The sequence below is a fragment of the Arachis ipaensis genome, chromosome B5, assembly GCF_059453495.1.
Source record: "Arachis ipaensis isolate K30076 ecotype BB chromosome B5, ASM5945349v1, whole genome shotgun sequence".
In the NCBI taxonomy this organism is placed as follows: domain Eukaryota; kingdom Viridiplantae; phylum Streptophyta; class Magnoliopsida; order Fabales; family Fabaceae; genus Arachis; species Arachis ipaensis.
This window is the reverse complement of record NC_142440.1, coordinates 33,461,704-33,478,524: the sequence shown is the minus strand read 5'-3', so window position 1 is coordinate 33,478,524 and position 16,821 is coordinate 33,461,704. Positions and strand designations below refer to the sequence as shown.

Below are 16,821 nucleotides of genomic sequence, written 5' to 3'. Positions count from 1 at the left end.
AATGTGGACTAAAGTGTCAAAATTTAAACACTCCAACCGTGACCATAAAATCTGTGACGATAGATGAAAGATTGTGATCATAGATCTATAACCATGCCAGAATAGGTCACGGTGAAAAAACTGTGACCACAGACCTATGGTCACCCTTTTTACCTGCCAAAGACCTTTTTTTGTAGGGATGGTAAAGTGAAGGGTTAATCAACGTTAATTTTGTAATTTTCATGAATGTGTGCCCCACTATTTTAATTTAAGAATGATTAGCTTTTTACTTTATCATTTTACCAACTTTTATACTTTAGAGGATCTTGAGCCCACTTAAACTGCTACTCTCGTCATACGTCACATGCTACTGTTGGCCCTTGCTCACCTTTTAGGTTTCTCGTTTAATAAGTCCTCACTCGTCATTAGATTTTGTTCGTTATGCTATATTCCTTTGCTCTGTACATACTTCTACTGTTTGTTACTTGAAATTTTACTCCAGTTAATCCTCAATTAGAAGTTAATAAATTTATTAAAAAAATAAAATTGAAGTTGTTACGGACTGTCATAAGTCCAGCCCAGCTAGCCGCCGGGTCGGGGCACCATCCAACCCAGGCCCAAACTACCCCCTCACAAGGGAAACACAATGGGTCAGCCCGCCGTACCCGACCCGGTCGACATCCGACTTCGCTTGCGACCCAGCGCCTCACCCAGCGAACCAGTCGGGTCGGCTCCCTCGAAGCAGCACCCGAAGCCCCGAACCGAAACCCGGAACGACCTGCTCCTCCCACGTGGGCAGAGACAGCTCACAAGCACCCTAGCCAGTGGGCTAGGTCATCTTTGGGTCCGTCCAGCACAGTATATAAGGGGAGAGGTCAGCATTTCCCCTGAGGTACACATCACTTTACCTAATTTGGCTATCCTTTCGTACGGACACTGACTTGAGCGTCGGAGTGTCCTTGCAGGTGGCCATCCTCTCTCGTCCGTTCAACCGGCGGCTTCGCCAGCCTCCCACTTGGACCCGCATCCGATCCATCGGGTACTCGACATCCTCGGGTAACCAACATTGGCGCCATCTGTGGGATCCCGAAGCAGACATGGAGCGACCCCCCACTTCGGAGGAACTCCGTGAAGGAGGTGGGGCCCGCCTGAGCAGGGAAAGTTCGACAGCCCGTGCTGGAAAACAACCACGATCCTCCGTTCAGCCAAACCAACAAATCTACACCAAGACCCCCGAGAGACGTTCCTTCGGAGGAACGTGGGCCGACAGTGCCAAGATCATGCAGGAACTTAGACATAGAGTACAAAACCTTGAGCGGGAGCTGGCAGCGAGAGGCCGACCCCACGAAGACGTCAGCCACTCCCACAGCGACGCCAGCCAATCCCACACCCGCACTCGCTCCCCCTCCCGAGGACACGACAGCCGAGAAAGGAGCCTAACAAGGAGGCGCATACACAGGCGACCTTCCGACCTACTCGAAGCAGGTCCGAGAGCCACTGGGAGTCCCAGAGGGGGAAAGCCAAGAAACAACAGGACCTATTATCATGGGAGCCACTCCTTTTCACCCCTCGATCCTCAAGGTCCGGCTCCCGAAAAACTTCGACAAGCTGACGAACATGAGATACGACGGGACTAAGGACCCCCAGGAGAATATCACAGATTTTGAAGCAAGCATGAACTTGGAGAGGGTAGGCGACGCGGTCAGATGCCGAGCGTTCCCTGTGACGCTAGCCGGCCCAGCGATTCGATGGTTCAACGTCCTCCCACAAAGATCCATCACATCTTTCGCGGACATCTCCCAAAGCTTCCTGGCTCGGTTCACGACACGCATAGCCAAGGCAAAACACCCAATCAACTTGTTGGGGGTTACCCAAAAGCCCGGGGAGCTGACCAGAAAGTTCCTAGACAGATTCAATGATGAGTGTCTAGAGATTGACGACCTTACGGACTCAGTCGCTAGTCTCTACCTAACGAACGGCCTGCAAAACGAGGACTTTAGGAAGCACCTCACTACCATGCCTGTCTGGTCCATGCAAGAAATTCAAAGTGTGGCCAAGGAATACATTAATGATGTGGAAGTTGGTCAGGTTGTATCAGCAAATAAACGGCAGCTCCTAAACCCCCAGCTCGGCAGGCCACCCAGGTCGACAGATACAAGGAAGCCCCCCGGGACGGCACCCTTGGCAAGCAATCCAAGCAACCCTCACGGGTAGCAAGGTTCATAAACTACACGCCACTCACGGCACCCATAGTGGAGATTTACCAACAAATCGCAGGCAAAGGAATCCTATCCTAACCCAGACCATTGAAAGAGAGAACAGGGGGCAACAAAAGCCTCTACTGTGATTACCACAAGGAGTTCAGCCACAAAACCCAAGAGTGTTTCGATCTGAAGGATGCTTTAGAGCAGGCCATAAAAGATGGAAAGCTGAGCGAATTCTCCCGGCTCATTAGAGAGTCGAGGAGACAGGAGCGCGAACGCTCTGAAGAATATCACAGCCGAGCTGTCAAGCCTAGACAGGAGACCATAGAGGACGCCAACAACCCCCCAACCTTCGTGGTCAACGTCGTGGTAGGGCGCGATAGCCCTCCAAAATCCAAGTCGGCGACAAAAACGGGAAACCGGATCCTATCCATTTCAATGGAAGGCCCCACCACCAATAGGGGGCCACCCACGATATCCTTTGGACCGGAGGATAAATGGTTTCACGACCTCCCCGAGAACCCCCCCCTCCCATGGTGGTTACAGCAATGGTCAGCACAGGGTTAGTCAGACGAATCCTCGTCGATGCTGGAGCCGACTCCAACATCCTATTCAGAAACGTATTCGACGCCATAGGGCTCAAAGAATCTGACCTCAAAAATTACCAGCACGGGGTCATGGGACTCGGTGATAACTACATAAAACCCGACGGGACGATCTCCCTCCCAATATGCCTCGGAACCGGTGATGCCAAGAAGTCGGTCATGGCAGAATTCGTAGTCCTCAGAGACTCCACAGCATATAACATCATCCTGGGAAGAAAGATCATCAACGAACTCTCAGCCGTAATATGCACTAAATTCCTGACAATGAAGTTCATAACGGACAAGGGAACAGTTGGCTCCATAAGGGGAGACCTAGAAGCGGCGATCGCTTGCGACAACGCCAGTCTCTCCTTAAGGAGAGAGTCTAAAAAGGCAGCTGGTGTGTTCTTGGCAGATCTGGACGTCAGGATGGAGGACAAGTCGAGACCAGAACCAGAGGGAGACATGGAAAAGTTTCAGATAGGGAAGTCGGTAGACCAGTTTACCTTTGTAAACAGGAATCTGCCCTATGAACTCAATGGACCCCTCATGGACATTGTAAGGGCAAACGGCGACATCTTCACGTGGACACCATCAAACATGCCGGGGTTGGATCCCGAGGTCATGTCCCACCGGCTAGCCGTAAAACCCGACGTCCGACCAGTAGCCCAGCGGCGAAGGAAGATGTCCCAAGAAAGGGCCGACGAAGTCGCCAAGCAAACAGCCGGGCTACTAGAAACAGGATTCATCAAAGAACTCGAGTATTCAACGTGGTTGTCCAACGTCGTTCTAGTCAAGAAAGCCAGCGGAAGGTGGAGAATGTGCATTGATTACTCCGATCTGAACAAAGCGTGTCCGAAAGACTCTTTCCCCCTCCCCAACATCGACACCTTGGTCGACTCGGCGGCAGGGTATCATTTTCTTAGCTTCATGGATGCCTACTCTGGCTATAACCAGATCCCGATGCACCGACCTGACGAAGATAAAATAGCATTCATAACACCAGGAGGCACTTATTGCTACAAAGTAATGCCCTTTGGGCTAAAAGACGCAGGAGCCACCTATCACAGACTAATGAGCAAGGTCTTCCACGACCTCATCGGCAACACAGTAGAGGTGTACGTCGACAACATCCTGGTGAAAACGGCGGAGCCGAACAAACTAATAAATGACCTCCAAGCCATCTTCAAAGCTCTAAGAAAATTCAAAATGAGGCTCAACCCACTCAAATGCGCATTTGCCATGGAAGCAGGAAAATTCTTAGGGTTCATGATAACACAAAGAGGGGTAGAGGCCAACCCAGACAAATGTGAAGCCGTCCTCAAAATGGCAAGCCCTGGGTGCGTTAAGGACGTGCAATGACTCACCAGAAAACTTATGGCTCTATTCTGGTTCCTCGGCGCCTCGGCAGAAAAGGTCATCCCATTCTTCAACCTAATGAAGAAGGGGATCACCTTTGAGTGGACCCCAGCATGTGAAGAAGCGTTCAGCCACTTCAAAAAGATACTCTCAAAACCTCCCATACTCAGTAAGCCTAAAGAAGGGGAGCCCCTGTAATTGTACCTAGCTGTAACCACACAAGCAATGGCGACAGTCCTTGTCCGAGAAGAAGACAAAACTCAACGCCCAGTATACTTCATCAGCAAAGTACTCCAAGGGGAGGAGTTGAAGTACACCAAGTTGGAAAAGCTGGCCTATGCCCTACTGACCTCATTCAGAAGACTAAAGCAGTACTTCCAATGGCACGTGATCATCCTGAGAACTGACCAAGCCATCTGACAAGTCCTCCAAAAACCCGACCTCGCGGGAAGAATGATGGCATGGGCGATAGAGCTGTCCCAATATGACTTACAATACGATCCTAGGCAGGCAATTAAAGCCCAAGCCATCGCAGATTTTCTGGTAGAAGTCACAGGGGAGGCCCCCCGACGTGCCAAACACACGGTGGAAGCTCCACGTCGACGGAGCATCCAACCAAACGTTCGGAGGTGCTGAAATCATTCTCGAAAACTCGACAGGAGTAGCTTATGAACAATCGATCAAGTTTGACTTCCCAGTCTCCAATAACCAGGCAGAGTACGAGGCCTTGATAGGAGGGTTAATGCTAGCCAAAGAGGTCGGAGCGTCGAGGGTGGAAGTTAGCAGTGACTCCCAGATCGTCACCTCTCAAATAAACGGCAGCTACTAGGCCAGGGACGCACTAATGCAAAAATACCTGGAGAAAGTAAAGGAGCTATGCAAAGGCTTTGAGGAAGTCATAATCCAGCATGTCCCTAGAGAAAGGAACGCCCGAGCCGACCTCCTCTCCAAGCTAGCAAGCACCAAACCCGGGATAGGGAACAGATCCTTAATCCAGGGACTGGCAACCAAACCAGAAATCATCTTATGCGCAAGCCAAACTCTAAGCTCCCCCTCATGGGTAGACCCTATCTTCCGATACATAGAGCACGGAGAAATGCCCCTAGACGAGAATGAGGCACAGGCTATCAAGATGGAAGCTCCCAAATACGTGATCATACAAGGGCAATTATACAAGCGAGGACTCCACCAACCCTTGCTCAAATGCCTACGCCCCGACCAGACGGACTACGTCCTAAGCGAAGTCCACGAGGGGTGCTGTGGCCACCATATTGGAGGGAGGTCGCTAGCAAAAAAAATCATCCGAGCAGGATATTACTGGCCCACGATGATGATGAACGCCCAGGAGTTTGTCAGGAAATGCAAAAAATGTCAGGAAAATGCCAACTTCCACAAAGCACCACCCGAAGAACTTAACCTGATGATGGCCCCCCGACCTTTCGTCCAATGGGGAGTCGACCTCTTAGGACTGTTACCACCTGGGCCTGGGCAAGTGAAATACTTGATATTAGCCATAGACTACTACACTAAATGGGTAGAAGCAGAATCACTGGCTAGCATATCTTCAGCGAATTGCCAAAAATTCATGTGGAGGCAGGTGGTCACCAGGTTTGGAATCCCAGAAACCGTCATGTTAGACAACGGGACACAATTCACTGACAAGAAATTTAAAGGATTCCTAGCAGGACTGGGAATCAAACAAAGTTTCTCCTCAGTCGAACATCCCCAAACCAACGGCCAGGTGGAGCCAGCCAACAAGGTTATCCTGAAAGGGCTAAAGAAGCGACTTGAGGGGAAAAGGGCTCATGGGTAGACGAGCTAGCTTTAGTCCTATGGTCTTACAGGACCACCCCTCAATCATCCACCGGCAAAACCTCCTTCTGACTCACATACGGGGTCGACGCAGTCATCCAGTCGACGTCGGGGAACCGAGTCCAAGGTTACTCCTCGGGGGAGGAAATGAAGCAATCGAAAAAGATCTGGTCGACGAGACAAGGCAAATGGCGCATCTAATAGAAACAGCAATAAAGCAAAGGGTAGCCCTAAGTTACAATGGCAAGGTGCTAAACAGAAGCCTGGGAGAAGGTGACATGGTCTTACGACTCAACGACATAGGGCTGCCAACCCAGGAAAAGGCAAGCTAGCCGCAAACTGGGAAGGCCCTTACAGGGTAAGAGAGGTCCTCGGCAAAGGAGGCTACAAGTTGGAGAAGTTAGATGGAAGCGAGGTACCGAGAACATGGAACATGGCAAACCTAAAGAGGTTCTACTCATAAGAAGAACTAACCAGACGATCCGACGACCTCACTCCCTCCCACTAATTAATTTCCTTTGCATCCCTTTTTACTGTCTTTCACTTAATTATATACCACATCACTTCTTTGTTTAAAAGTTCTATAATGCATATATAATGAATGTCTTTTTGCAAGATTCGCATCAAAATGACAAAATGGTAAAAAATAAACGATCGACCTAACGAAAATCCGGGACTGATCACCCCGGGAACCAAAGGGACCCAAAGCAAAAAATGACTCCGCGACAAACAGCAAAAACGGTAAATACCATAAAACGGTAAACCAAATGACTCCTCAGCCTTCTTTCCCTGCTCAGACAACTTTGCCTTCAGAGACTCCTCCCGGGACCTCGAATCTGTCAGGTCTTTTTGGGAATCCCAAAGCTTCACTTCCATGGCATGGTAATTTCCCAAGACAGGCTCCACCTTCTTGGCGATAGCTGCAGCTCGAAGAAGACTGCGGTAGATCCACCTTGCCAGCCCAGAAAGGTCGGCATCACGAAAAAACTCTTCGGTGCTAGGAAGCAACTGGGATTCGATGAAGCCCCCAGCATCGAAGTTCTTTTCCATAACCGAGAGCGCCTTCCCAGAATCTCGCTTTCTCTTCTTAGGGTTGCTAACAACCTTCAAGTCATCATCACCAAACTTTAGATACTCTTCCTCAATGGAGACCTCCGCCTCCACACCAGGATTCCCTGAGGTATTCTCGGGAGGGACTTCAGCCCCATCCGGCTGACCTTGGTCAGCACCATCAACCCGACCACTACCCTCCCCGGCATCTTCCTGGTCCCGGCTCGCCGAGGGAGTCACCGAGGAGTCCTCACCTCCCTCATCATCACCTTGGATAAGGTTCATCAAGTCGGCCAAAGTTTTCTTTCCACCAGCCATGGAAACTGTAAACAAAAAAGCAAGGGCATGAACAATGGAAGAACTAAACACGCAAAACACAAAATAATGAAGAACTCACCAACATACGACCGATCGGCTTCCCGGTCCCCCATAACCATAAGGGGGTTGAGATTTTTCTCGCCAAAAATAGCCAACAAGATGTCGGCAATGTTGCGATCTTCTGGACTCAACCAGTCATAGAAAATTTTTATCAAATAATTGGACCCCGCCCCGAACCTCCAGTAGGTCGGGATCCGTCTTTCTCCCTCGGCAGTAAGCCAGAAGGGCTGATGACCCTCGATTGGCCTGACCTTGAAGAAAGTGGACTTAAAGCCATGGAAGGAGTCCTCAAAAAGGCCAAAACTCCTACGGCCTTGTTGGGCCCTGAGAGACATATACCCTTTCTTCGCTTTCCCCTGACGAGAAGGGTTCGTGAGCAGGAAAAGGTAGAGGAAAACGTTCACTGAAGTCAGAAGCTCCAGATATTCACAAACCATCTCGAAGCATCGGATGGCAGCCCAGCTGTTCGGGTGAAGTTGTGACGGATCAACATCACAATGATTCAACAAACCCATGAAAAAGGGGGAGAAGGGTAAACGAACCCCCAAGGTTGTGAACATGGGCTCATAAACCCACAACCAGTCAACAACTCGTGGGAACGCCAAGTTCTTCTAACAGACGCGCTCCCGATTAGCAAGAACGTAAACTTGGTAGAACGCCTCCTCGAGACCTCCCCCACATAAGAGCCCTGCCTGGCGCAGATCCTGGAGGCCCTCCTTCGTGACCTTGGAAGGGGTGTCCTTCACATCGGAAGAAACCCAAGCGTAATGGTCAACAAAGTCGGCTAGCGGTCGTTGAGCCTGGTCCGGGAGAACGAGGCGCTCGGCCATACCTACAACGAGGGCACCACTTAGTCAGGACGGAATGTCGGAGACCCTTAAAGTAGTAAAAGCAAAAACTACAATTCTCTAAACCACCCTCTAGATATCCCCACACTACCCAGAACTCAAGTAAACCCTAAGGAAAACCCAGTGGCACCCCCTCTAAAAGAAGAAGCGGCAAAAAACAAACAGAAACCCAGGCATGCATAAAGGAAAGCACACGAAATACCATAAAGGAAAGAGCAAAACATGGAACTGTAAAAATCAATGTACAAAGAAAGATGAAGAAGTAGTCTGAAAAAGCTGAAGCAGCAACAAGAGCAAGATGAAGAAAAACAAGCAAGGAGCAGAAAAGAGAGGAAAAGCAGCAGCGGTTCGAGGGAATAGAAGGAGGAGAAAAGGAGAGTGGGGAAATAAGGAGGTTACGAAAATAAAAAAGAGAGGGGCCAAGAATGTAACCGTCAGGAAAAGCGCCAAAAGACAGGAGCATATCTGTCATTTTGCGCAAATTTCAAATCATGAAATGATGGGGCATTTAATGCCCCACGCAGAAGCCAAGGAGGCGGTGTCAGAGACGAGACAACCACGCGTGAGGAACACGAAACGCCAACAACGGGCTTCCGAGAAGAGGAACACGTCCCATCTCGGCGAGTAGCACAAACGCGCCTAGCCACGAGTTCTAAACCTCAAGGCTAGCGCGTTGGGGGCACTGTTACGGACTATCACAAGTCCAGCCCAGCTAGCCACCGGGTCGGGCACCATCCAACCCAGGCCCAAACTACCCCTCACAAGGGAAACACAATGGGTCGGCCCGCCGTACCCGACCCGGTCGACATCCGACTTCGCTTGCGACCCAGCGCCACACCCAGCGGACCAGTCGGGTTGGCTCCCTCGGAGCAGCACCCAAAGCCCCGAACCAAAATTCGGAACGACCTACTCCTCCCACGTGGGCAGAGACAGCTCACAAGCACCCTGGCCAGTGGGTTAGGTCATCTTTGGGCCCACCCAGCACAGTATATAAGGGGAGAGGTTAGCACTCCCCCCGAGGTACACATCACTTTATCTAATTTGGCTATCCTTTCGTACGGACACTAACTTGAGCGTCGGAGTGTCCTTGTAGGTGGCCAACCTCTCTCGTCCGTTCAACCGGCGGCTTCGCCAGCCTCCCACTTGGACCCGAAGACCCGTTCTAGGCTGCTGCAGGATCTCGCACCCAGTATCCTTCCACCCCCATCCGATCCATCGAGTACCCGACATCCTCGGGTAACGAACAGAAGTTATACCTATTAAAAATATACTTTGATTGAAAAAAATTATCTAAATTCTAAAAAGTGTTTAAATTTTTTTAGTAATTCCCTCTAAACTTATCTTAACCTGATTTTCAACTATAATCTAATTGTGTCCTATCTATATTCTTAATCTCCAATTTTTCACCGCTACTATATTTGATCCCACTTCTTCTCCTTCTACCACTATTCTCACCTCCCTGCAGTATTCTTTAATAAACATTATTGTCAACTTTTATTTTATTTTATTATTCTTTTTTTCCTCTTTAATCCTATGGCTTAAGTACAAGTTCAACCCTTGGTCGTCTTCTCCTCTCTTGTTATATATATATATATATATATATATTGGTTTGGATGCAACAATTGTAACATTAAACGAAAATTAAAGAAATCCAGTAAAAGGGCCCGTAAATTGAAAAGAGAAAAAAGATAAAAATAAAAAGAGTTGGATGAGTTCTGTTTAATCCTGGAATACTTCTTCAACCACACCCAACAAAAATAATAATGCATTTGGTAATAATCATAAAAATCATCACCAAAATTATCATTATAAATTATCATGATTTTAAAAATATTATTTCTAACAATCATATAACAAGTGTTTGTCGAGATAAAATTTTTTAAAAAATTCTTTACTTAGTGCCAGTAAAGTATTCCAGTAATTATGTAAATCTTTTAATGGCACTAAATAATTTAGATTTATCCTGAAAAATTAGATTTATACTCAATTGCTTTGCACTAAAATGAGACTGTGTAAACTAGCATTATGGTGACTAGCTTTTGTTTTTATATTTTATAATAATTCAACAATTTTTTGAAAATATGGCTCTTTGAATTGTCAAGTAAAATTTATGTCCCTTTGCTATTATTATTATTATTATTATTATTATTATTATTATTATTATTATTATTATTATTATTATTATTATTGAATTTTTACTTAATCTGTTTTTCTAAAAGGTACTATCCAATAAGAAGAAAAAGGCAAAAAGTAAAGAGGAGTTCAAGTTAAAGCAACAATGAAAGAAGAATGAATGATAGGATATTTTAGAAAATTTTGTTAAACTACATGATTTATAAGATAAAAAAATGAAAAACTTAAGTGGCCCATCAAACAAATTACTTTTAGAATTAAAAGAAAATGGAGCATTACAAATAGACCAACCCATGAAGAGGGGGGTATGAAAGTGAAGATTGTGGCAAAAAAGATGGTTAGAATAACACGACGAGGAAAAAGTAAGGAGTGTTTCTTGATATTGATAATGATTTAGGTTTGAATACAATTTGAAGATAATTTGAAAATTAAAATTTTAAAAGGGAACAAAGGGATCAAATTACAAAAATACATTTTTTTTATCACATCAACTTGCTATTATAATGCCAGTGTGGTAGGAATCAATCCAGCTCATTTTTTCGATGGCAAGTGATGGATAAAAAGTGCCTTAAGGACTACTATGAGCCTCGAAGTGTATTTTCGAGGACAAATTATTGTAAGGGTTAAGTACTTTTTTCGTCCCTAAGGTATGAGGCTAAAATCAAAATCGTCTCCAATCTTTTTTTGTTATTAAAATCATCCCCAACGTTACAAAACGTTATAAAATCGTTCTTTTCTACTTCAATTTTATTTTTTTTACCAAATTACCCTTAATAAATAATAAAAATAATTAAGAATAATATTAAAAAATCAAAACAAAACCCACCCCCTCACCCCACTCCCGTAACCCCCCATCCCCTTCATCATGCCCCTCTCTTCAAAACCCCAACTCCAATCCCAACACCAATTCTTCTTCTCTCCATTTCTGTCGTCCTACTTATTCGCTTCTTCTTCTGCAGTGAAGCAAGAAGAACAACAACGTTCTGGTTTGATGATGATGAAGTTTGGTGTAGTAACCGCCATCAACAACGGTTCTTCTTCTTCATCTTCTTCTCCTTCTTCTAACTCCTTTTCCGTTTTCCTTTTCCATTACCATGCTTACATGGATCCACAATATTCTTCTACTTTGCATTTGAATAACCCATTAATTCATGTATTTGGGAACAACAACAACAACAACAACAACAACAACAACAACAACAACAACAACAACAACAGTAATCCGTTGTTTCTCTACCAGCCACAGAATCTCAGAGATTTCGATAACCATGGCAGTTACGGTGGTGGTGGTAGTTAACAGTAGTGGTGGGGGTTCTGGAACTTCGAACGAAGTTTCAAGAAGCTGTTCGTCGTTCTTCCTTTCTTTTTATTTTTTTTATTTTTGAAGAACATAAACATCATTTATTTTTTTTAATTTTTTTTATTTCTGTTGTTTTGCTATTTTTGGATCTGAAAACTAAAATTGTTTTTTTTTTTAAGTAAAGGAGCTCAACACAATAAGGTGGAGCAACAAAACAACCAAGAACTAAACCATTTGGATCAACTCTACTCCAATCCTTACAACTCGTAAGCGACCTATTAATAATTTTCACAATTCCTGCTTCTTGACTCCTGAAGATTCTGTCATTCCTTTTCATCCATATATGCCAAACAATAGCAAAAATCCAATTAGCCACCTATTACGTTCCTCCTTCCTTATAGTCACTCCCGTCCAGCTTTCAAAATGTTGCTTAATTGTCCCTAGAACAATCCACAATCTGCCATAGTCAAACAATCATGCACACCACGCCTACCAAGTAAACTGACGACGAAGAAACAAGTGGTGGAGGTCCTCAACATCCTTTTTGCATAAAACACACACACTATCCAATTGATCAATAACGCCTAGCCTTCGTAATCTTTCCTTAGTATTGACTCTACCAACTAGTACAAACCAGGTGAATAACTCAATACGTGGAGGTACTAAACTTCTCCAAATGAAACTAGTGAAACTATAGCTCGTAATTTCCTCCGGAAGTGTTTTCACCTGCACAAAGGAGTTAGTAATATAAACGCCAGATTTATCAAATTTCCACACTAGTTGGTCCTCTCTCTCAGTTGTTAACTTGACTGATCGTAGAATTTCATGAAGTTGGTTAACTAGTTCCAAATCCCATTAGAATAGTTTTCGTCTCCACTGAAAGTTCCATATCCATTCTAGCCCATCCCAAAAACCACAATCCCCTATAACAGATCCGTTCTGATTTGAAACTGAGAAAAGTCTTGGGAAAGTGTCTTTTAACATACCAATCGGCAACCAACTGTCCTCCCAAAAATGCACTTGTCTACCATTACCTACTTCCAGAGATAAATTCCGAATCATCTTCTCTCTCACCTCCTGCTCTATGATTTGTAACTGGCAAATATCCTTCCATGGTCCCCCTTTGGAAAATACAGACTGATGACAAAGCAACACATTAGGATTTAAGTTATTACAAGAGCATACAATCTTCTTCCATAATGGACAATTTTTCTTAGAAAATCTCCACCACCATTTGAATAACAGTGTGGTATTTCGAAGTACTGCATCCTCCACTCCCAAACCTCTTAATTTTTTCAGAGTTTGTACTATTTCCCATTTTACTAAAGGTATTCCATGCTTGCCATCTTCGTTGCTCCACAAAAATCTCCTATACAGTGAAATTAACTTCTCTGCTACTGCTTTTGGCATTTTGTACAAGCTCAGGTAGTACATTGGCAGACTATTAAGTACTGATTTAATAAGCACCAATTTACCATCTTTGTTTAACGTTTTTGCTTTTCACAAACTGAGTTTGTCTTCCACCTTATCTATAATTGGTTTTCATGTCTTGACAAGTCTTGGGTTTGCTCCAAGTGGAACACCAAGGTATTTAACAGGCAGGGATGCTTCCTTACACCCTAATAAACTGCACATTCTTTGCGACCACTCCCTATCACAATTAACTGGAATTAAGCTGGATTTATCAAAATTAATACTCAATCCAGACATCACCTCAAAACATCGCAAAAGCATCTTGTAATTTCTGATAGTAACTTCATCATGTGGACAGAACAATATGGTGTAATCCACAAACTGTCCTCAAAACATCGCAAAAGCATCTTGTAATTTCTGATAGTAACTTCATCATGTGGACAGAACAATATGGTGTAATCCACAAACTGTAAGTGAGACAATTCAATGTTGTCCTGTCCGACCAACAATGGAGAATTTCTGCTATTCCTCACAGCTTCAGCTACCATCCTATGGAGTACATCCACCACAAGTACAAAGAGAAAATGAGAGAGCGGATCACCTTGCCTTAGACCTCGTTCCATCTTAAAGGATTTAGATGGCGACCCATTTATTAGAATCGACATAGACGCCGAGCAAATACACTCATTGACCCGTCTTCGCCATTTAGTACCAAAACCCATCTTTTGAAGGACGATATCCACAAAACTCCATTTGACTCTGTCATATGCCTTTTGAAAATCCAAATTGATTATCGGTGCACTCTTCTTCCTCGTTTTCAGCCACTACACAGTCTCACAAGCAATCAAGGCTCCATCATGTATCTTCCTCCCTTTCACAAAAGCTTTTTGTATGTCTCCTACTAATCCAGGCATTACACTCCTCATTCTTCGTACCAATACCTTTGATATGACCTTATACACACAGCCTACCATGCTGATTGGATGAAAGTCTTTTATCTCCTTTGCTCCAACGAACTTAGGAGCCAAAGCCACCCATGTAACATTAGAGTCTCTTGGTAGCTTTGCAGTTCAAAAAAAGTCCATCACTGCTGCAGTGAATTCCGACCCAATCTCTCCCCAACACTTCTTGATAAAGTTCATGTTATAAAATTGAAATTGTAGTTGATGATTATTGAATTATTGTTTAATCTGAATTTTTTGTTGATTTATTTTATGAATGTTGCTGTTAATTTATTTTGGGGCTATTGTTGTTGCTGAAAAAAAAAGTGTTGTGAGTAATGAATGGCTATGGTGGCAATGGTGATGGTGGTGAGAAAAGGGAGAGGGAAGAGGTGCGAAGGGATGATGATGATGTGAAGTTAATGGTGAGGTGATAAACCCCAATTTTGTGGTTTATCTTGTGTTGATTTTAGGGGATTTTATCAACTTTTCTCACATTTATTCAATGAAATAGCATGGTTTTGTAATTCTCCCTTAATTTGTGCTTAAGTGTAAAAACATACTTTTTAGGCCTTTAATTTGTTAGTTTAAATTCACCTTTGATTCCACTAGATGCCTTGATGTGTTTGTTAGTGAATTCAGGTTGAAAAGGGTTAGGAATGGATCAAAGGAGTAAAGAGAAAAGCATGCAAAGTAGAGAATTCATGGAAAATCAAGGATTTGGAGTGAATTCATCGATGCGCATGCATGGCATGACGCGCACGCATGGAGATGAGGTCGTCAGGCGACGCGTACGCATGACATGATGCGTACGCGTGAGAAGTAAAATGCCAGACGACGCGTACGCGTGGCCTATGCGTACTGGTGCACAAAATTGTGATCTCTAACAACGGCGCCAAAAACTTGGTACGCACGTTTATAATCTCAAATTCTTTTTCACAACTCCGATACAACTAACCAGCAAGTGCACTGGGTCGTCCAAGTAATAAACCTTACGTGAGTGAGGGTCGATCCCACGGAGATTGTCGGCCTGAAGCAAGCTATAGTCACCTTGCAAATCTCAGTCAGGCGGATTCAAATGGTTATGGGATTTTGATAATTAAAATATAAAATATAAAATAGGATAGGGATACTTATACAGTTCATTGGTGAGAATTTCAGATAAGCGTATGGAGATACTTTTGTTCCTTCTGAACCTCTGCTTTCCTACTGCTGTCATCCAATCATTCATACTCCTTTCCATGGCAAGCTGTATGTTGGGCATCACCGTTTTCAATGGCTACTTCCCGTCCTCTCAGTGAAAATGGTCCAAATACACTGTTACCGCACGGCTAATCATCTGTCGGTTCTCGATCATGTTGGAAAAGGATCCAGTGATCCTTTTGCGTCTGTCACTACGCCCAACACTCGCGAGTTTGAAGTTCGTCACAGTCATCCCATCCCAGATCCTACTCGGAATACCACTGACAAGGTTTAGACTTTCCAGATTTCAGGAATGGCCACCAATAATTCTAGCTTATACCACGAAGACTCCGATCTTTCGGAATGGAGGCTAAGAGATAAACGCTCAATCCAAGGTAGAACTGAAGTGGTTGTCAGGCACGCATTCATAGATCGAGAATAGTGATGAGTGTCACGGATCATCATATTCATCATGTTGAAGTGCAAGCGAATATCTTAGAATAGGAATAAGCTTGAATTGAATAAGAAAACAATAGTACTTTGCATTAATTCATGAGGAAAAGCAGAGCTCCACACCTTAATCTATGGTGTGTAGAAACTCCACCGTTGAAAATACATAAGTGAAAGGTCTAGGCATGGCCGTGAGGCCAGCCTCCATTGTCTAAGGACTAAACGTTTCAAAGATGTAAATACAATAGTAAAAATTCATATTTATACTAAACTAGTTACTAGGGTTTACAGAGATAAGTAAATGATGCAGAAATCCACTTTCGGGCCCACTTGGTGTGTGCTTGGGCTGAGCATTGAGCTTTCATGTGTAGAGACTCTTTTTGGAGTTAAACGCCAGGTTGTAGCCTGTTTCTGGCGTTTAACTCTGCTTTCCAACCTATTTCTGGCGTTTAACTCCAGAATAGGGCAGGGAGTTGGCGTTTGAACGCCAGTTTGCATCGTCTAAACTCGGGCAAAGTATGAACTATTATATATTTCTGGAAAGCTCTAGATGTCTACTTTCCAACGCAATTAAGAGCGCACCAATTGATTTTTGTAGCTCCAGAAAATCCATTTCGAGTGCAGGGTGCTCAAAATACAACAGCATCTGCAGTCCTTCTTCAGCCTCTGAATTAGATTTTTTCTCAAGTCCCTCAATTTCAGCCAGAAATTACCTGAAATCACAGAAAAACACACAAACTCATAGTAAAGTCCAGAAATGTGATTTTTATTTAAAAACTAATAAAAATATACTAAAAACTAACTAAATCATACTAAAAACTATGTAAAAATAATGCCAAAAAGCGTATAAATTATCCGCTCATCACAACACCAAACTTAAATTGTTGCTTGTCCCCAAGCAACTGAAAATCAAATAGGATAAAAAGAAGATAATATACTATAAATTCCAAAATATCAATGAAACTTAGCTTCAGTTAGATGAGCGGGACTAGTAGCTTTTTGCCTCTGAACAGTTTTGGCATCTCACTTTATCCTTTGAAGTTTAGAATGATTGGCATCTATAGGAACTCAGAATTCAGATAGTGTTATTGATTCTCCTAGTTTAGTATGTTGATTCTTGAACACAGCTACTTTATGAGTCTTGGTCGTGGCCCTAAGCACTTTGTTTTTCAGTATTACCACCGGATA

General features: G+C 44.2%; 1 protein-coding gene and 1 pseudogene across 1 annotated transcript; one reads left to right on the top strand and one right to left on the bottom strand.

The window, feature by feature from the left end:
* The first annotated feature begins 1,653 nt into the window (after positions 1-1,653).
* Positions 1,654-2,193, top strand: LOC107640434 (uncharacterized). The gene has a single exon (XM_016343957.1). It carries the CDS (start codon positions 1,654-1,656, stop codon positions 2,191-2,193), a length of 540 nt encoding a protein of 179 aa, XP_016199443.1.
* Positions 2,194-5,983: 3,790 nt separating this feature from the next.
* Positions 5,984-7,425, bottom strand: LOC148563794 (uncharacterized; annotated as a pseudogene).
* Between the last annotated feature and the right edge of the window lie 9,396 nt (positions 7,426-16,821).

Bases quoted from the DNA above. Each gene is read 5' to 3' on its own strand.
- LOC107640434 (XM_016343957.1), top strand. From the start codon at position 1,654: ATGAACTTGGAGAGGGTAGGCGACGCGGTCAGATGCCGAGCGTTCCCT.